A 22,664-nucleotide genomic window follows, 5' to 3' on the forward strand; every position below is an offset into this window, starting at 1 on the left:
CTAAACTCGGTGTGTAGTGAACATGTGTCCCTTAAAACCCCTCTTGAAGCTGTGGCTGTCAGAATAAGGATGACACAGGAAATAACTGTCTGCTATGTATATTTTCCTCCAGATGGTGCAGTACCCCTGATTGTATTAGCTGCTCTGATTGATCAACTCCCTAAACCTTTCCTACTTTTGGGAGATTTTAATGCCCATTACCCCTTGTGGGGTGGTACCATGCTTACTGGCCAAGGCAGAGATGTCGAAACTTTACTGACTCTGCGTCTTAAATACTAGGGCCCCCACACATTTCAGTGTGACTCATGGTAGTCACTCGGCCATTGATTTATCGGTTTGCAGCCCAGGACTTCTCCCATCTATCCACTGGAGAGCACATGACGACCTGTGTGGTAGTGACCACTTCCCCATCTTCCTGTCACTGCCCCAGCATCAAGCACACGGACGTCTGCCCAGATGGGCTTTCAACAAGGCGGACTGGGGACCTTTCACCTCTGCTGTCACCGCTGAATCTCCCCCACAGGGTAACATCGATGTGATGGTTGAGCAGGTGACTAGCACAGTTGTTTCTGCTGCAGAAAATGCGATCCCTCTCTTTAGGGTGCCCAAGGCATAAGACAGTCCCTTGGTGGTCACCGGAAGTCGCTGAAACAATTAAGCAGCGTTGGTGAGCTCTACAGCGGCATAAGTGGCATCCTTCCCTGGAGCACCTCATAACCTTTAAACGGCTCCGTGCCCGTGCTCGCTACCTTATAAAACAACGGAAGGAGGAGTGTTGGGAGAGATATGTCTCCACCATTAGGTGCCACACGTTACCTTCCCAAGTCTGGGCAAAGATCAAACGTCTTTTCGGGTACCAGGCCCCAACAGCTGTCCTTGGTGTTACCATAAATGGCGAGTTATGTACTGACGCAAACACAATTGCAGTGTACACAGCTCCTGGGCCTGATCGCATCCACAGCCAGATAATAAAACATCTCTCAACTTAGTACCTTCTCGTCATCTTCAACCGGATCTGGCCGGATGGCGTCTTTCCATCGCAATGGCAGAAGAGCAACATCATTCTGGTGCTCAAACTCTGTAAAAACGCGCTTGATGTGGATAGCTATTGGCCAATCAGCCTCACCAACGTTCTTTGTAAGCTGCTGGAACGCATGGTATGTTAGCGGTTGGACTGGGTCCTGGAGTCACACGGCATACCGGATCCATGTCAGGGCGACTTTCACCAGGGTCGCTCTACCACTGATAATTTTGTGACCATCGAGTCTGCCATCTGAACAGCGTTTTCTAGATGGCAACACTTGATTGCCATCTTTTTTTGACTTACGTAAAGGATAAGACACAAATTGGCAACATCATATCCTTGCCACATTGTATGAGTGGGGTCTCCGGGGACCACCCTCGATTTTTACCCAAAACTTCCTGCCGCTCCGTATTTTCCACGTCCAAGTTGGTGACTCCCATAGTTCCATCCATATCCAGGAGAATGGAGTCCCGCAGGGCTCTGTATTGAGTGTCTCTATTTTTAGTGGCCATTAACGGTCTAGCAGCAGCAGTCGGGCCCTCCATCTCACCTCTGTATGCAGATGACTTCTGCATTTCATACTGCTGCTCCAGTACTGTTGTTGCTGAGGGGAGCCTCCAGGGAGCCATCCACAAGGTGCAGTCATGGGCTCTAGCCCACAGCTTCCAGTTTTGAGCCGCAAAGTCGTGTGTCATGCTCTTCTGTCAGTGTCGTACCATTCGTCTGGAACCCACACTTTACCTTAACCCTTTTAGTGCCAGACGTTTCCTCAAAAGATCATGTTAATAGTGCCATGAGATTTTACAGTAAAATACAGACCTCTGCCATACTTGCAATAAAATCTAAACTAATGCATAAAGGAATGTAATTTTTTTAATTCTTAGGGAATGCTGCTGGCTACAGTAATATGTGCACTACACATTGTCAAAGAGCATATTTTCAGATAAAAAAATTATTTTCATGGATGGGTTTATCGAAAAAAAATTAAAACTTTGATTTCAGTTTACTCTGAGACTCATCAAATGATGATATACTCAAAAATTTCAGGTATATATGGAATCTTTGTAGTTTCCTTAACAAAAACATCATAAAGGAATAAAAAAAATTTTATTGTACTAGGAAAAAAATCAAAAAGAACATAAAAAAATGTTTTGCTCTGAACATGTTGCCATTTCTTCAGTCATAAATCACTGACAAATGTGAGGTTGCAGTTATGACAACTACATGCACACATGCTGACCAACACATGAAGGATGCAGTCCTTTCTTGCAACAAACATATACTGTTCGTGAACGCCGCGTCTTATCCTTCGTAGAACAAACACTACAGTAGCGTTCCTTTCTCCCCGGAAGAGTCTCTACACCGTATACTGTTGGAGCAGGTACATTTATATCTATTGCACTTGTGGTTGCAGTCCTTGCCTGAAACCATTGTTTAGAAAGTTTGCAAATGACTGTGCTGTTAAACTTCAGCCGTGTCAATGGTTTGTTGTTGGGGTTTAGGCTTTCCTTATACAGAACATATGCATTCATCAACATCCTGGCAATTACGCTGAACACCACCTTCTTCCACATCTTGACAGTCCTCCTCTCATCTAAATAGCAGTATGCCATCATATCAAATGAGTCAGTGCCACCCATATACTTATTATATTAAAAAATCATCTGGTTTCTTGACCGACTGTCTGTTGCGAATTGTCTTTTCTGATGATGTAGCAGAGGATGATGTACTCACAAGGAGGACTGGGTTTCTGTGATTTCTTCTGCCTGAAGCCACAGAGAAGTATAAAAGATTTCTTGAAAAACTTTAACTGACCTACAGCATAATTCGACAGAAGACCACGTGGCAGGAATTTTCTGTTTCTTCTAATTGTTCCCGTTAAATAAGTGCTGACTGAAAACAGCTTTTCTGCCAGAGGAATAGGTGTAAAAAAGTTATCGCAAAACACATGGTAACCTAAAGCATGTAGCTCCCAAGAGCCAGTAGTTTCATGATGACTACATATCCCAGGCCATTCTCTTTTATTTCGTTTTTGTCATCATCAGTTTTTGCACCACGGTATGCATAAAACCCTAGGCAGTAATTTACTACTGAATCACATAGCATCAAAAATTTGACTCCCTGTCTGTGATGTTTATTGGAGAGGCACTGGATTAGCTGTGAGTGCGCCTTTGTCCCAACAAGACTTTCATCAACACTCAGTTGCTGGTGTGGAGTGTAGTAGTGACGGAAAACATTGTTGGAAATATCCACCAACACTTGAAACTTGGCTGTTGGATCATATAATGGGTGACCAGGAGGGTGAAGTTTCGAATTGTCTACAAAATGTAAGAACCGCAGCAACAACTGAAACCTGTTGCATGAAAACATTTGTGAAAACCACGGTGTCAGAAGGTTTGCCTCAGTTGATCAATAACTAAAAATCGGTTTTTTATCAGTCCCATATTCAAAATCACTGCTATAAAAGCTCTTATTTCTGCTACAGTTGTTAGTTGCCACTGTTTGATTCTCAAATTTGGTGATAAATGCGTTGACTGGATCACCTGGCGAGCGTATCTGTTAGTCTGTCACCATAATAGTAAGAAGCTGGTGCGGAAAAAAAAAATGAAAAAATAAATTGATGTGGCGTTTGGTGGTACGTGTTTAGGGCCTGGTAGTTCTGCATACACAAAGCTTGGAGGGGGCGGATTATCCGATGCCTCATCCATTATTTCAACAAAAGTATTTGCACTGCAATTCAGTTGTGTTTGATAGTCGTCGTCGTCATTTGCTGACGCACAATCATTTCTTGAAGAAGAAAACGACGAGTCCTCTTCTCCACCAGACATCTTATACTCCGATTCACTTTCTGCAAATCCTGTAAATTCATCTTCGCTTTCACTGCTTATCATATTATTGTCTAAATCACTCGTATCAAACTGCAACTTCTTACTTGGCGACGCCATGCTGCCGCGAAATACTCAGTAAATATACAACACCAGAGAAGTTTATTTTACTCGAAATATCGCACTGACAATAGAAAAGAGGATCTGTATGCTGTGCCTTCGACCTTCCTTCTACATCTTGGCTAGGAAATACTAACAACTTTGCCTTCAAGCGCAGAAAAAATGAACGAGAAGGGCGTCACGATCAGATCGTTTCTGGCACTAAAATGGTTAATGACGATCCACTCTCTGTAGTGGAGAAACACACATTCCTAGGACTGGTTTTTGACACTGGATTGACTTCGCTCCCTCGTCTTCGTCAGCTTAAGCAGAAGTACTGACAGCACCTCAATGCCCTCCGTTGCCTGAGCAACACCAATTGGGGTGCAGATCACTGCACGCTACTGCAGCTCTACAGAGCCGTTGTCCAATCACAAATTGACTGTGGGAGTGTGGTTTGTGGTCCGGTTTGGCAACGGACTTTTAGGATGAGTCCAGTGACCAGCGTACTGGTGGAGGCTGGTGTCCCTCCACTACAGATTGCACAACTGCTTACACGTTACGCAGCACACATTCATAGTTCCCCTGCGTATCCGAATAACCGTCTCCGTTTCCTGCCCGTGGCAGTCCATCTCCCGCATCAGCGGACCAGATCGGGGCTAATGATTGCGGTTCGCGTATGGTCCTTTATCTCTGAACTGGAGTCTTTCCCTTTACCATCTCTGCTTGCAGCACGTTCACATACACCTGCATGGTGTACACCTCGGCTGCAGCTTCGTTGGACCTTTTGCATGGCCCTAAGGACTCCGTTAAACCCGTCGCTCTCTGCTATTGATTCCTCTCGATTCTTGACGTGTTCTGGGGCTCTGAAGTGGTTTACACTGATGGTTCAATGGTTGATGGTCACGTAGGCTTCGCATTGTTCATGGAGGACATTTTGAGCAGCACTCCTTGCCAGTTGGCTGCAGTCTTTTCACTGCAGAGCTGGCGGCCATAGCTCATGCTCTTGAGTACATCCGCTCATCCCTGGCGAGTCATTTCTCCTGTGTACTGACTCATTGAGCAGCCTTCAAGCTATCGACCAGTGCTACCCTTGCCACCCTCTGGTAGCGTTCATTCAGGAGTCCATCTATGCCCTGGAACAGTCCTGCTGGTCCGTGGTGTTTGTGTGGACCCCAGGACACGTCGGAATCCCCGGCAATGAACTTGCCAACACAAACAGGCTGGCCAAAGACGCCACGCGGAAACCTCTTCTGGAGATAGGCATCTCCGAAGCTGACCTGCATTCTGTCTTACACCTCAGAGTTTTCCGGCTTTGGGAGATGGAATTTCATAACAGCACAACAAACTGCGTATCATTAAGGAGATTATGAATGTGTGGAAGTCTTCCATGCGGGGCTCTCACAGGGAATCAGTTGCCCTCTGCCGGCTAGCATTGGCCATATGTGGCTAACGCACGGATACCTACTCCGTCGCGAGGACCCACCTCAGTGTCACTGTGGCTCCCAAATGATAGTCGTCCACCTCTTGCTGGACTGCCCACTTTTAGCCTCTCTGCGGCAGACTTTTAACTTTCCCAGCACCAGTGTTGGGCACTAATGCCTCCACAGCAGCTTTAGTTCTCCATTTTACCGGTGAGAGTGGGTTTTATACTTCTCCAGGGGCAGATGTAGATTCTGACCACAATCTATTGGTTATGAACTGCAGATTGAAACTGAAGAAACTGCAAAAAGGTGGGAATCTAAGGAGATGGGACCTGGATAAACTGAAAGAACCAGAGGTTGTAGAGAGTTTCAGGGAGAGCATAAGGGAACAATTGACAGGAATGGGGGAAAGAAACACAGTAGAAGAAGAATGGGTAGCTTTGAGGGATGAAGTAGTAAAGGCAGCAGAGGATCAAATAGGTAAAAAGACGAGGGCTAGTAGAAATCCTTGGGTAACAGAATAAATATTTAATTTAATTGATGAAAGGAGAAAATATAAAAATGCAGTAAATGAAGCAGGCAAAAAGGAATACAAACGTCTCAAAAATGAGATTGACAGGAAGTGCAAAATGGCTAAGCAGGGATGGCTAGAGGACAAATGTAAGGATGTAGAGGCTTGTCTCACTAGGGGTAAGATAGATACTGCCTACAGGAAAATTAAAGAGACCTTTGGAGAGAAGAGAACCACTTGTATGAATATCAAGAGCTCAGATGGCAACCCAGTTCTAAGCAAAGAAGGGAAGGCAGAAAGGTGGAAGGAGTATATAGAGGGTTTATACAAGGGCGATGTACTTGAGGACAATATTATGGAAATGGAAGAGGATGTAGATGAAGACGAAATGGGAGATAAGATACTGCGTGAAGAGTTTGACAGAGCACTGAAAGACCTGAGCCGAAACAAGGCCCTGGGAGTAGACAACATTCCATTAGAACTACTGATGGCCTTGGGAGAGCCAGTCATGACAAAACTCTACCATCTGGTGAGCAAGATGTATGAGACAGGCGAAATACCCTCAGACTTCAAGAAGAATATAATAATTCCAATCCCAAAGAAAGCAGGTGTTGACAGATGTGAAAATTACCGAACTATCAGTTTAATAAGTCACAGCTGCAAAATACTAACGCGAATTCTTTACAGACGAATGGAAAAACTGGTAGAAGCGGACCTCGGGGAAGATCAGTTTGGATTCCGTAGAAATGTTGGAACACGTGAGGCAATACTAACCTTACGACTTATCTTAGAAGAAAGATTAAGAAAAGGCAAACCTACGTTTCTAGCATTTGTAGACTTAGAGAAAGCTTTTGACAATGTTAACTGGAATACTCTCTTTCAAATTCTGAAGGTGAAGGTGGCAGGTATAAAATACAGGGAGCAAAAGGCTATTTACAATTTGTACAGAAATCAGATGGCAGTTATACGAGTCGAGGGGCATGAAAGGGAAGCAGTGGTTGGGAAAGGAGTGAGACAGGGTTGTAGCCTCTCCCCGATGTTATTCAATCTGTATATTGAGCAAGCAGTAAAGGAAACAAAAGAAAAATTCGGAGTAGGTATTAAAATTCATGGAGAAGAAATGAAAACTTTGAGGTTCGCCGATGACATTGTAATTCTGTCAGAGACAGCAAAGGACTTGGAAGAGCAGTTGAACGGAATGGACAGTGTCTTGAAAGGAGGATATAAGATGAACATCAACAAAAGCAAAACGAGGATAATGGAATGTAGTCAAATTAAATCGGGTGATGCTGAGGGAATTAGATTAGGAAATGAGACACTTAAAGTAGTAAAGGAGTTTTGCTATTTAGGGAGTAAAATAACTGATGATGGTCGAAGTAGAGAGGATATAAAAGTAGACTGGCAATGGCAAGGAAATCGTTTCTGAAGAAGAGAAATTTGTTAACGTCGAGTATAGATTTAAGTGTCAGGAAGTCGTTTCTGAAAGTATTTGTATGGAGTGTAGCCATGTATGGAAGTGAAACATGGACGATAACTAGTTTGGACAAGAAGAGAATAGAAGCTTTCGAAATGTGGTGCTACAGAAGAATGCTGAAGATAAGGTGGGTAGATCACGTAACTAATGAGGAGGTATTGAATAGGATTGGGGAGAAGAGAAGTTTGTGGCACAACTTGACTAGAAGAAGGGATCGGTTGGTAGGGCATGTTTTGAGGCATCAAGGGATCACAAATTTAGCATTGGAGGGCAGCGTGGAGGGTAAAAATCGTAGAGGGAGACCAAGAGATGAATACACTAAGCAGATTCAGAAGGATGTAGGTTGCAGTAGGTACTGGGAGATGAAGAAGCTTGCACAGGATAGAGTAGCATGGAGAGCTGCATCAAACCAGTCTCAGGACTGAAGACCACAACAACAACATGAAAGTTTAAGTGCATGTCCTTTGTCCCTCTCTGTCTTCCACCCTAGTGCTTTTGGGGTGGAGGTTTTAATGTGTTGCAGAGTGGCTGGCTTTCCCTTTTTATCTCATGGTTGGCCAGCCACTGTAATCTGCTTTCATGTTTTACTCTCTTCTTTTTCTAGCATATCTGTTTTCTTGTCCTCTTTTGTTCCTTTTAGTGTTCGTTGCCTTCCCTTTGTTCTTGTGGCTTTTCCTTTCTTTCGATTTTGTGTTACATGTTTCGTTCGTTTTATTCTCAAACTTGTGGCACTGTTTCATTAGGAACAAGGTACCGATGACCTTGTAGTTTGAGCCCTTCTCCCACCTTTAAACCAACCTACCTATGAAATTACCATGTGACAGTGTGCTGATAAACCAACATATCCTATTGTTATTATTGCATACAAGGAGTGTTGACTACCTACCACCTGCCCTTGGGTGGGACTACCATTTGGAATGTGCCTTACAGCTCTCTGGTATGACCTGCCCATCTTCCTTAGTATATGCTTCATGTTCCATCCCCCCCCCCCCTCCCTTTTCTTGCATTGGGTGGTACCTAAGTCACGAGTTAGGACCAATCTATTTCAAGGACCTAAAGTCTGTCTGCCCCCATGACCTTTTGATGTCTGTTCCTTTCAGTTTAATTTCAGGATACTACTGTCTCTGACACAGATTGCTCTAAAATTATGGGTAGGACAGGTTATAAGTTTCCGACTCATCTGTCGGAACACCATTAGTTTCTAGGAACATGTACTTTTTTGACAGAGCCCTTGGCCATTGATATAGCCCACAATTTTATGAAAGGCCTCCCTCAGTCGTGTTTTAACTTGTAGTGACTCTGAGCAGTCTCCAGGCCGTTGACCGATGTTTATCTTATCACCCTGTGATACCTGCTATTCAAGATCTTCTCTGTGAACTTAATCGTACTGCCTGCTGTGTTTTTCTCTGGGCCCAAGTTGTGTGGATACCCAGGGAATGAACTAGCTGACCATTTAGATAGAGAGAAGATTACCCCTTCACTTTGATGATCCCAGGGTGGATTTGCAGGTGAAACTAAGGCCTCTGCTCACTTGGAGATGAAACATTGGGCGGGTACTGCTGCCTCTTATAAACTCTGCACTATCAAGGAAACTATTGCTGTATGGCACTCGTCCCAGTGTTCCTCCCAGAAGGAATGCCCCACATGTTGATTCTTTATTGGTCATTTGATCATACTGGACTGACCCATAGTTTTATTTTTTGTAACAAGCACACCCACATTGTAGGTGCAGAGCCGTAGACATTTGCTCGTATTCTGGTGGAATGCTGGCTCCCCATGCAAGGCATAGCCTTCCCAATTATTTTCCTATTGGTTTTTATACTCAATATATTAAATTTTAACTACCTTTTGGCTGGGTTTGTTGGGAGTTGGAACTGTTTCTTGCCACATACTAGGTCAGGGTGACTCTTTACCCTATTTGCTTGGCCTGCTGTCTCAATCTTCCTTCATTCCTTCCTTTCTTCTGTATTAAGTGCTTTTAGGTGGTTTGCGTCTTTTTCTGCTGCAGCCTGTTTCCCATATCAGGAGCAGCAGTCCATTGATTAGTGGGTGCTGCCTCCTCATCAATGCTTTACTTGTGATGAAATGGGGGTGGGATGGCTGTGGAAGATAGACCATTGCATTCACAGGTGGAATCACTACCCATCACTCGCTTGCACACGATGCAGAAGCATGTTGCTGGTAGTTTCATCACTATGTATTATCGTATGGTGTGCTCTCACTGAGTGAGTGTGGGGCAATGGACATGTTGCCCGACCATGCGACTGAAGAAATGTGGAATTTATTGCAATGCAGTGGCACTAATAGCCCTGGCAAGTGTTGGAATCCATTTAGAATTTGAATTTCTTAGCAGCTATAGATTTTCCGTGTTTTCTGTGGAGGAACTGAAAGCTGTGGGCCTGAGATTTATAAAGTATTAAACACAGCGACTTAATATGATTATGTATGACGAAATGTAAAGTTATAATCTAATATTGAGTGGAACTCCAAATTTACATGAAAATGAAACCTGATGAAATAATACATTCAATGTCCAGTTAAAATCGCAATGTTGTTGTTATATCTGTTGATGAGGCTAACAACTGACTATTGTTGTCTGTTCTTTATAATTAACAAAAAAATTTCAATTGAGCTACACTGTAAGTTCTCTCAAGTAAATCAAGCAAGCAAACTAACATTACTTGTTACAGCTGTTAATATTAAACAGCAATTGATAATGAAGAGGAGAAGGAAGGGCAAAGGAGAAGTAGTAAGGAGCGATTGGCATTATTTGGATAAATATCTAGCTGCATAATTATTCAAATAAGTGGGTCTTTCAAACAAATTTATTTGCAAGTAAATTATTTGTAACTAAAATAATGAATAATATAGAATGCCACTGTGTTTTGTGTGTTTGCTTCTATTGAATTCTATAACTAGCATTTTCCCTTGGCTCTGTCCAGTTTGTGTGATAAACTTTTCAATTGACTAAAAAAGTTCCAGATTAAACAGTTAAAGGTTTTGTGATAAGATTCTCTGTTGCTCTCCTAAGATTATTTATCACTTCTTTCACCTCTAACAATGGCAAAAATGCCAAGTCAAGGGGCACTTCGTTGGAGTACTTGCTGTATGTCAGTTCAGAGTTGGACGTCAGGGGTTGTCATCATGCCTAGTAAAGCACTGTAGTGTTCAGCGCAACCTTCCAGTTCAGTGCAGCTTTACTTACTTTACAGTGTAACAAATGCAGCATGAAAATACTGGCTGACGGCCTTAGAAATTACGCTACCAATGCAGCCCAATTCATCTATTTCTGCCTCTGCCAGTGCTTCCCTCGCACCCTGTACAAACATGTGCAAATACTTAATGTAAAGATGAGAATGCAGGTGACAGAAAATCTTAATATGCAGCATCTTAGATTACTAACGTTAGTGGATGTGGGTGTCTCCTTAGTATAATTACACACTTTGTTTTTGTAGTGTTACAGATTGGGTGAACCATGCAAGAACTCCATGGTTAGTAATGACTGTCAAACTTTTAATGTAAAATCGCCTAAAACATTCCTGGGATATTGCTTAACATGGTCATTCAAAAATCTTTTAGAATTGACTCTGAGTAAGCTTGCCATTAAAAGATAGAATAGTTTTTCAATGTTAAATTTGTCTATGCAGCTACATAGAACTTAGAGATTGAAAAAGTCTAGGAGAGAGAGTGATATTATGAGAAGGAAACTGGCTACTCACCATATCGTGGAGATGCATTGCCTGAGACTGCAGTTGCATGAGAGTTGTGTGTGTGTGTGTGTGTGTGTGTGTGTGTGTGTGTGTGTGTGTGTTTGGCAAAGGCCAATGGCCAAAAGCTTCAATTGTGAAAGTTTTTCTGTTGCGCCTATCGCGACTCAGCATCTCCGCTATATGGTGAGTAGCGACTTTTCTTCTCATAATATTGTTACATTCCATCCTGGATTTTCCATTGTTTGAGAAGAGAGACTCAGGTTTGAGTGTGTAAGTTCATAACATTGCAGCACACTGGTAACTTTGAGGCAGTGTCGGGGGTGATTCGAAGAGTTTTCACCTTCTCACACCAACTGCAGTTACTGTTAACTATAATTTAAAAACCAGTAGTTCACCAGCTTTCCTGTGAATGACCAAGGTAGGCTTACAGCAAACTACAAGCTACAATAATAGCCAAAGAAATGTTAAAGAAATTGGGTCAGGAATTTCAAATGATGTTATAGCATAAGCAAAAAAATTTTATTTCGAGCATGACTTGGGAGATGAAGCTTATGTGGGATCACAGTGAATTACTTGCAAAAAACTAGAGCAGAATTGATGATTTCTCAGTTTTTATAGAAGACGATTTCGATTTGAAAGTCCTGTGTCATTATCCTGAAAAAGATGTCAGGGAATGTCACACACAAATATTTTCTTCCCATATGTAACACTTTTTTTCTTTAGTGTGCAATAATGGCAGATCACCGCAAATCAAACTTTTCAGTCAGATGTTTCTAAAAAAAAGTTTTAAACACTAACTTAAAAGCAACAAAAAGTATATTTTTTTAATAAATGACAAAGAATTGTAGCAGCATTGTTATTCACAAATAATAAATCATTATTTTAATCTGTATTCATAATTCGAATAAATGTGCACACTGCAAATTTTCAGTCTACGTGCGAAGGTATGTGAGCACATTCCTGGTGGATGTCACAACTTTTGGATGAAGGAACTCTTGACTGAGGGACTGAAGACCTCATTGTTTAATCCTTTACCCCCAGTCAACCATCCAACAAAAATCTGAGCAGTATTAAGGAGATAATTATTGTGTGGTGTTTCTTCTTCAGCTTCTTGAGAGTTCACTGCCTTACAGTGGCTTTGTTTTGGTCAGCCACCTCCCTCTCTCCCACCAAATGTGTAGGCAATTCTTTGCGGACAGTAGCTCACACCCTCGTGGAGTGTCCCCTCCTTTCAGCAAATTGACCTGTGCAGTGTCTTCAGCTCTCCTTACCTTCAGTGTTGGCTGTTTATGAAAATACAAATGGATGTCTTCTAGTGTATGATTTTTCTTTCTCCAGCATCAGCACTCAGATCAGGGTTAGACCAGTTGGTGGAAGGATGCCAGAGGCTGCATGCTGTGCCTCCACCTGTTCCTGTCCTGCTGGCAGCAAATGTTGTTTCCCTTTTACTATGTTTCTATTACATTTCATGTTCTTTGTCTGCTACAATCTCAGTATTATGGACCTTTTTACGTGGAGTGAGCCCTCCTTTATCCGAGTAGAAGGTTGTTAATTACATCATTATTTTATGCATGTCTCTTGTTGGTTGAGGATTTGGTATGGGAGGAGGTAACTGTTACCACAGCTGCACCTCAAAGCTTCCCTATCTGCTTCTGACATTTTGTTAGTCTACAAAGCCCCAATTTGCACCTCTTTTATATTTTGTGGAATTACTTTGTAAGTCTGGGAATTATCAAATGGTCTGGACGTGTCTATACTATTTTCTGTGCACTATGGTACATTTTAGTGGCTTTTGCTTCTGGTTAGCAACATTTTCTCTATGCACTTGTTTTGTGGATGGAGGCCTGATCCCTTAATTCGGTCCCTTAATCCTGCAAACAACTGAACAATCAATTATAGTCCAGTTGAAAAAGTTGTATCTCGAGAATTTCCACCTTGTGTAAATTTGTCAACCAAACAAAAGGCTGCGAATGAAAGGAGAATAATCTTCAAATTAATCAAGATAATGATTCCCATTGAAACTCACTTGCAATTTTAGAATGGCTGTAACATAGAATTGCTAATTAGCTCTGTGGAGGAAGAAAATGCACTGTGGAGTATGACAGTTCTTACACTTCACATTGTATGAATTTACATTTCTTATTGATACTGATGTTTATGGAGTGATGTGATTAAAATGTAGGGGTTCCTTTTTGATGATGGGAAGGTTCCTTGAGTAATACATTCAATTTGGAATGTGTGCTTAATGAAAGGCTTCAGTCGACAATTATTGATCTACATGAAATAAAATCATCAACTTCTGATCAGTTTGCGTTAGGACGTTCAAACTGCGCGGTTGGCTGCGGGACATAATGGGAATTAGTATGCGCATGCATGGTTTGGTTTAGCGATGAAGCCCACTTTCATTTGGATGGTTTCGTCAGTAAGCAAAATTGGCGTTTTTGGGGGACTGAGAATCTGCTTTTCGCTATCGAGAAGTCTCTTCACCCTCAGTGAATGGGTGACTGTGTGGTGTGCAATATCCAGCCATGGAATAATCTGTGTGATATTCCTTAATGGCACAGTGATTACCGAACAGTATGTGAAGGTTTTGGAAGATTATTTCATCCTCATTATCCAAAGTTACACTGATTTCAACAAAATCTTGTTCATGCAATATGGAGCTCAATCCCATCGAAGCAGGAGTGTGTTTGATGTTCTGGAGGAGCACTTTGGGGACCTGGGGACCGCATTCCGGCTCTGGGGCACCCAGAGGCTACTGGCATGGGCTTCAGTAGGGCACCATATTCTCTGGATCTGAACACGTGTGACTCCTTTTTGTGACGCTATATTAAGACAAGGTGTACAGCAATAATCTCAAAACCACAACTGAGCTGAAAATAGCCATTCAGGAGGTCATCAAAAGCACCTCTATTCAGACACTTCAGCAGATCACACAGAATTTCGCTATTTGTCTCGCCACATCATCGCCAATGATGGCAGGAATATCTAACATATCGTAACATAAATCCGAATAGCCGTAGTGATGTTTATATATTGAATTAAGTGTGTGCACACTGTAGTTCGTTAACTAATTTACATTTTTTCACGTAGTTCAATAACTGTCACCTTGTATTGTTAATAGTTAAATTTGGTCTGTTTTTATCTGTTGTTATTCTGTTGCAGAAACCCCCCAGAAAAATGATGTTAAAGCCATCAAACAAGAAAAGCGGAAGAGTGTAGGGCATACTCCAGGAAAACCAGCACTGAAGAAGAGCAAAATGGAAAGTGAAGGTACACAATTCCATAGAGCTTATGGGTGACGTTTTCTCCTATCAGGACACTGTTTTTAAGGTGTTGATTTTAAAACTTCATAGTAGTTGGCCAGAAGAAAGTAAAACACTAGACTCGTGCAAATTCGGCCTCTCAATAGTCAGGCGCAGATCCAAAAACGCATGCCACAGTGAATTATCGTGTGCAACAATGCTTAGTTAAACAATACTTTACATACTGTATTTGAAATTGTAGCTTTGTTTGCAGTTCGGAATCATGTCTTCTAAATGGAAACAAGTTACGCTAGACCTCGAGCAGAAAATCGAAATTTTAGATAAGTTAAATCGAAGTTCTTAGCAGAAAGTCATTGCTGAGGAGTTCAATCTTGGATGAGCAACTATTTATGACATCAGAAAGAAAGATAGTGATATTCAACGGTACTCACGAACAACTTGGCAGTAGAAACTTGGTTGCAGTGAGCGAAGGTTGACTATCAAACTGGGAAAAAAGAACATCGCAATCAGCAGCTGACAGTCACCTAAAGATAAGAATGCTGATAAGTTTGTAAGCAAGATATGGAAGATAGTACAGGAAGAAGATTTAACTGCTAATGCCTTGTATAATACTGATGAAACAGGACACTTAAAAGATGCATCCTTCAAAAACAGTAGCTGCTAAGAACTAGAAGGGAGCTCATGACTACAAGCAACAGAAACCGCATGTAACATTAATGGCGTGTTGTAATGCAAATGGTAGGCATCAACTACTGCTTATGATGTTTGGAAAATCCCAGCATCCACTTTGTTTCCAACACACTGACATAAAGGCTCTACCAGTCCAGTATTGCGCTCAGAAGAAAGCGTGGATTGACAGACAAATAGTCTCTTGTAGGTTCCATGAGACGTTTGTATCAGCAGTGAGAAAAGAGCTAAAGAAGAAAGAGCTTCCAGTGAAAGCTATCCTTATAATTGACAATGCTCCCAGTCATCCTTCAGATGTTTCTCTAAAGTCTGATGGTATACAAGCACTCTTTCTCCCACCCTATGTGACAGCTCTAATTCAGCCCATGGACCAGGGAATTTTGGAATCAAACTTCATTATTGACATTCACTTCTCGTCTCCTTGCTGAACGAAAGTGAAAAATACACTATCAAGGCTATGCTGAAGGTGTGGAAAGCAATTAACATAAGTGATGGTGTTTTCCAAGCAACCGAAGCATGGGATAAAGTGGAGAGTGCTATCATAATGAACAGCTGGAGAAGATTGTGGCCATCCATTGATGCCAAGTTGGATCCAGTAGTGAGTGACAGTGATGAGGCAGTCAATTCGGAATTATCAATTACTTTGTACAGATATGTTCCACAACCTTCCAGGAGGAAAAGAAATTGATGATGAAGATGTTACTAAGTGGCTTAATGAGGAATGTAATACGAACCAAACTTCAACAGATGAAGAAATAATCAAAAGTGCGCAAGAAAGTAATGATGAAAGTGATGGAGAGGACACAGGTGTAGAGTATGAAGATTTCTCACACTGCTGGTGCTGAAGCTGCCGAGGTCTTCCTGGAGTACATTATGCAGTACCGATGTAATGCTTGTAAAGTGGTTGCGTGATAAAGCATGCCACCATCGCGTATCATCATTGCGACAGTTCAAAATTAGGGACATGTTTCATATTGAGTGATAAGACCGTATAATTGTGTACAGTGGACACTCAGGGACTAAGTTTTCTTTGAAAATTAATGTATTTTTGCATTTAGTAAAGTGTATCCTGTTTTAAAAGTGTATACTTTGGTTTGATGAAATACAGTACACTATATCCTGTATGTTTTCAAAATAAATTTCACAGACACTCAATAATTTGGCACTTGTGCTAATCTGGCACCCATGTGTGCCAGGAATGGCCGAATTAGCGAGAGTCTAGTTTATATGAAATTGAAGTGTGATATGTATGCTGGAAGGAATGAATAGTATGTCTAATTTCTGTTTCAGGAAAAATATTGTCAGTGACAGGTGATTGCATATTGTCTCTACTCAGAACTTTGGTCTCAATTAGCTTGTATTTTTTACTTTCTATTTTGGATTTTCCTTTTGGCATTGAGATGCTAATGTTGCATTATATGAAGGCATTTTTGAGTGTTTTGCATTGATAAACAGTAGATTGTCTCGTTTTAGATGAAGACGATGGTGATGACGATGATGACAGTGATCTCGAAAGCTTGGGAGACAGTGATGAGGAAATGGAAGTAGAAAGTGGTGAAGAGGATGAAGATGATGACGATGATGGGGAAGAGGAAGAAGATGACTCAGACGAAGGTAAGTCAGGTTGCTCATGAAGTGTGGGCTGTCACAGCCTTGGTGATTTTTATGAGCATTAGACTGTGGTGTAGGTGTATTTCTTTGCCTAACTTCCAGTGATGTCTCCAGTAGTGGTAGACAATGCATTAGACAGAAAAATATACTTTGGGCTATGGCCCAATGACCATAAAACAAAGTTCACCAAACCCAGGTTGTTGTTAATAAAACAAACTGTGAACTTAACATTAGTCATAAGTAGTGAATGCTGGAATGTGGCAAGTATCTTACTTATTCAGTGCGATAACAACTTTGTGTCAAATAAGAAACTCTAGACAGTCAATCTTTAAAATGTGAGAATGATTCAAAAAGTATCAGCAAACTACTTTTTGTGAAGCATATATATCACACATATGGACAAGGTGTCATTTTTCAACATAACTACCCCCTTTTCGATACACTTCTCATACAATTGCACCGACGTTCCTATTCCATTCGAATAAAAGGTTTTTGGTTGTGCCCAATGCAATGAGTGCACCACTTTTTTAACCTCATCATAAGTTTACAATTGTTGTCCTCTGAGAGCGTCCTTCAGGAGCCCAAACATTTAGTAATCTGAAGGAGCGAGATCAGGGCTGTATGGGGAATGCAATACAGCCTGAAGTCTCTCCAAATGACAGAGTTGCAGCCATGGTGTGGGGGCATGCATTGTCGTGAAGGGTAAGAGCGCCTCTATTGTGATGGCTCCATATTGCTAGCTTTAGCTCATTCTGCAACATGGTGCTGTACTTGGCACTGTTCACTTTTTTGCCCCTTTGCCAATAGTGGCCCAAAATCAGCCTGTTCATATCCCAGAAGAGGGTGAAAAGGACCTTTCTGGCAGAGGGCTGGAGATGTTGCCATTCTGAAGACATTCTTTAGCTTCCTGGTTCATAGTGATGGACCCAGGTTTCATCTCCTGTGACAATACGGGTCAGAAAGTTGTATCCTTCAGCATTATATTGTGCAAGAAATCATGTGGCAGCATGAACATGTCATCTTTTGTTCACCAGCAATCATCCTATGCATGCATTGGGCACACAAACAAAACGGTACTTGAGAACCTCACTAATAACAGTAAGAGCAGATCTGCCATTGGTACTCAGTTCCTAGGCTAAAATTTCTAAAGAAATTTGCCAGTTCTCATGAATAATGGTGTCAATATGTCCCACATTCTCATCAGTAACGGCCGTGCTGCGACAACCAAAGCTTTGGTCATCTGTGGCGGACTTACGTCCACTTTTAAAGGCATTTACCCATTCTTACACTCTTCTCCCACTAATGCAGTTATCTCCATCTTTCCAACACCCCTGTATGGATTTGTCAAGATTTTACACCATCTGACCTCAAAAATCATATTGCTGCTCATTGTTATATGATGCGCACAGCTATGAACGCAGCCACTTTGTTCAAACTGCCTTTCCCAATCAGCTTGTCATACCACCTGTTGTTGGCATATATGCCAGAACCTTCTCAAAACATGCAGCTTCACTTCCCAGTAGTTTCAAATGCCTGACATGTTAACTGCATTCAGTATTGATAGTTTGCTGCTAATTTCTGAATTGGCCTCTTATAAGAATTGATACAGTGATTTTGTGAGATAATAAATTAATACAGTCACTAACAGTACAGCTTTTTTGGATAACATTTCAGCCTTTATCATAAGATTGTTCATGTTTGATGCTTCACAAATTTGATTAAAATTGTCTTTTAGTTGAAGAAGAAACTCCTCAGAAACAGCAACTTCAAGGAAAGAACAAAGAGAAACAGCAGAGTGCGCAAAAACAGAATAAACAAGTGAATACTCCAAATGAAATGAAAAAGAAAAAGGGTAAAGGTCCTGATGCTGTAACTCCCAACACTCCAATAGTTCAGGCAAACGTGAGTGTTTGTGCTGGTTGAGTTTTTAATAATTGTAGTGTGGTTTTTTTGTGCTGTAAAAAAAAAAATTTGTATGTTCCATAAGAGGCAAGGGGAAAATGTGAAAATTGACTGAAATAGGTTCGCCAATTTGTTGGTCGTAGAAGTGAAATATGTATGATTTAAATTTTTTATTTGCTTAAATTGTTAGAAATAAATATTAGGCAGGTTAAAGAGCAACTTGCTATTTAGCATTAGCATTTATATTTATTGTTGAGGAACATTTAAAATAAACAAATATTATAGTTCATGTAATACTAACAGGCATATGACTTTTTAACAGGGCACTCCAGAAACACAATCAGCAAAGAAAAATAAGAAGAAAGGTGGTGAAACTCCTGGAGACAAAAGTGGGCAAACTCCAAAGCAAGCTCAAACTGGTTCACCTGCTCATACACCACAGAAGAAAATCCTGGAAGGTGGAGTGGCTGTAGAAGATACCGTAATTGGCTCTGGTCAAGTTGCAAAGCCCGGAAGATTTGTATGTTGACATTTCAGTTATGTTTTTATATTTTTCTTGAGGGGTATATTTTCTCAATAGTGAATGTGTATGGAATTGCAAATACAGAATAAGAAAATTCAGGAAGGACCATTAATTCGGCATTAAGTGAATACCTAACCACGTCGTTTATTTTCAGAAGGAATCAAGTCCTGTATGCGGTCATCTTTGTGACTCGTTTTAGTGATGTTTCTTCTGCAGCTTGGCATCAGAATGAGTGAAGTTATGCGGAACAGATTTTACCATCTTTTAAGTGAATCAGTGATTAAGAAAGAGGACAATAATTTTTATGTAACTGCTGAGCAATATAATTTTCTGTTAAATGAACTGAAAAATGCAAAAATCATTTCCAATAAAAAAAAATCTGTTCACTATGGACATTTGAAATATGATGTTCTCAACAGTGGAGGTGGAGAGAAACTCGTAACACCTATGTCTGCTGGGAAAGAAGAAATTCTTTATTACATTTGTTTTGATGAACTGTTTGACGTAGTACACGAAACCCACATTTCTATAGGCCATGGGGGCCGAACACAGATGATTGGAGGATTGTGGAAGGAGGATCGTAAGTACAAGAACGTGACTTGAATCAATCGTTCCTTATTTGAGATTATGTGAACCATTGAAAAGGGGCGTTGTAGTGAAATCTATCGTACATAGTGAAATGAATTCATGATGCCAAATATCGACATGAAAGCCAACCCAGACAGTAAGTCAAAGTTCATACTTGCATACCAAGATCATTCGACAACATTTGTTATCATCCGCGCACTAACTTCGAAAAGGGCTGATGAAGTAGCATATCATCTTTTGGACATTTTTACGATCTTTGGTGCCCCCCAAGTATCCTTCATTCTGATAATGCTGGAGAGTTTTGTAACGAAGTCATTCAAAGTTTATGTGGGATGTTGAGTGATACAGAAATAGTCCATGGGAATCAGAGGCACAGTCAGTCTCGGGGATCAATCGGAAGAGCAAATAAAGATATTGAAAATATGTTATCAACTTGGATGGAAACAAATTAAACTTCAAAATGGTCTGAAGGGCTGAGGTTTGTGCAAGCAATGAAAAATGGCTTATCATGAAGGGATTAGATGTTCACCATATGAATCCATGTTTGGGGTTCCATTGAAAATGGGCATTGCGACCTCAGTTGTTCCACATGATTTAATAAAAAATATAAACACTGAAGAATACTTGGAAACAATGCTAAAACGCCACTTCCACGGACTTGCTGGAAATTGAAAATGACAGCCAAGGAATTGATGCCAGTGAATCAAGCACTGGAATAGAAGGAACATAGGTAGAAGGTGCAGTTGCATCAGGTGAGGAAGCACCAGAGATACTTGATCTGATGACAGTTAACAAATGTTATTTGAAATGCCACAGTAGTCAGCCTTGTTATAACAAAAATTAACATTCACAAGGTAACATTCTTACTAAAATTTTCACTGATATGGAATATTGCTCATTATCTCATTGGAATGCAATAATGTTTAAATTACGTAAATTTACAATATATACAGGTTATTTCAATGAATTGCCAAGCTGATTTTTTAATGAATATGGTTTTACCAGTTGGTATGGGTACATCCTAAGATTTATCAACGTCTCATGGTAAAAGTTCGAAATCTATGCATATAATAATAAATTTCGGACTTTCACCACACTGTGATTGTAAGTCTTAGGTTTCACCACTTAATTTTAGGATTTACCAATCATCTTACTTTTACAGTAACATACACATGCCCATGGCAGTGAAAGTGTTCAAAAACAGAATTAATGACTGACTTTAGAATTTTTTGATATGAAGGACACAGCACGTTTTCTTGGAGTTTCGTTGTCAGATGTAGAAGTAACTGCTGGTGTGTCCAAGGGAAATGTATTGGTTCCCTTGTTGATGTTGTATATTAATGGCCTTGCGGACAATAATCATAGTGTCTTAAGACTTTTTGTGGATGATGCAGTTATCTATAATGAAGTATTGTTTAAATATTCAGTCAGACCTTGATAAGATTTTAAAGTAGTGCAAAGATTGGCAATGTGCTTCAAGTGTTGAGAAAACAAATTTGATATCATATGACTGTAATATCAGTCACAGTTGTAATTGGCCAACTCACACAAATACTTGGGTGTGACATTTGTAGGGATATGAAATGGTATGATCACATAGGCTCAGTTGTGGTAAAGCAGGTGGTAGACTTTGGTTCATTGGTAGAGTACTGGGGAATACCAATCAGTCTAAAAAGGAGATTGCTTACAAATCACTTCTGTGACTCATTCTAAAATATTGCTCAAGCATGTGGGACCCATACCAAATAGGACTAAACGGCAAATTGAATATGTACAGAGAAGGCCAGTGCGAATGGTCACAGGTTTGTTTGGCCCATGAGAGATTTACAGAGATGCTGAAGAAATTGAAGTGGTAGGTTCATGAACGCAGACGTAAAGTATCCCGAGAAAGCCTTCTTGTCAAGTTTCAAGAACGAGCTTTAAATGAGGATCTGTGGATATGCTACAAACCCCCCCCACCACCACCACCACCACCACCACCACCACCACCACCATTTATCATTCATGTAGGGAGTGTGAGGAGAAGATAAGCTTAATTACAGCCTGCCCAGGGGCACTTCGAAATCACTCTTCCCATGCTTCATTTGTGAATGGGATACATCATCTGCCATGCACTTAACAGTGGTTTGTAGAGCATAAACGTATATATACAGATTACTGGCCTCTTTCTGTCTGTCAGAATAACTTAGTGTTTCTCATATGTTTAGCCATTTTATTGACTGAAAGCGCCATACATAATCTTATGTGAAGCTCACCCTGGGGGTTGTTTCACTTTTAGTGATCAATGTAATAAGCTTTCTCATTTCATAAAGTTGTTCATTTGGATATGATTTGCCGTAAAATAGACAACTAATTCTACCACTTAATTCACATTTAGCCCACTACCTTTATTCAAAAATAATTTCTTGTGCTGTTTTAGCCAAAACTAATCATTTACGCTGAAACACGTTAAAGTGTGCCTTTTGTTGTGTTGAGGTAGACAGGTGGTCCTTAAACCCATAGTTTGGAGAATTTTAGTGTGAAAAGTTTGGATGTACTGCAGTTAAAATGGATTGATGATGTTCCTATTAAAAGTACAAATGTGTTTACTCCTTGAGAGGATATTTAAGTCCTGTAGAAATAGAACTGATTGTGGTGCATCCTTCACTATCTATCTTCATGGCTGGTGTTGTACCTTGTCTTTCTGTTGTGTGAAAGTGTCCCTTACTAGCAGTCTGCTGCAGCAGGTAGAACACACAATGTCTGTCTGTGTTTGCACAAAAATTGGTAGCCACAGGCACAGACAGCTTGGAGCTGCTTATCTGTGCTACTCTAAAGGCCTGAATTCTGCATTAATCCAGTTGAAGACCACACACATTCTTTAAATTTGCATATGTGACATGAATGCTGGTAAAGTTTTCTAGCACAAGATGTGTTGATAAATTACACAAATATAATTGATAGGAGAACTATGTAATTTTTTATGTGGATGTTGTGCAGTTGACACACACATTGGGTGGGTATGAAATCATTGAAAACCT

General features: G+C 40.8%; 1 protein-coding gene across 1 annotated transcript in view; it reads left to right on the plus strand.

Moving 5' to 3' along the window:
• LOC126198623 (46 kDa FK506-binding nuclear protein) overlaps window positions 1–22,664 on the plus strand; it is a 66,710-nt gene that overhangs the window by 39,294 nt on the left and 4,752 nt on the right. Inside the window, exons 4-7 of the mRNA XM_049935078.1 lie at window positions 14,233–14,340; window positions 16,494–16,634; window positions 18,367–18,533; window positions 18,856–19,053. Coding sequence (XP_049791035.1) covers window positions 14,233–14,340; window positions 16,494–16,634; window positions 18,367–18,533; window positions 18,856–19,053 — 614 coding nt within the window. The remainder of the gene's footprint in view (window positions 1–14,232; window positions 14,341–16,493; window positions 16,635–18,366; window positions 18,534–18,855; window positions 19,054–22,664) is intronic.

The sequence above is a fragment of the Schistocerca nitens genome, chromosome 8 (genome assembly GCF_023898315.1).
Source record: "Schistocerca nitens isolate TAMUIC-IGC-003100 chromosome 8, iqSchNite1.1, whole genome shotgun sequence".
NCBI lineage: Eukaryota > Metazoa > Arthropoda > Insecta > Orthoptera > Acrididae > Schistocerca > Schistocerca nitens.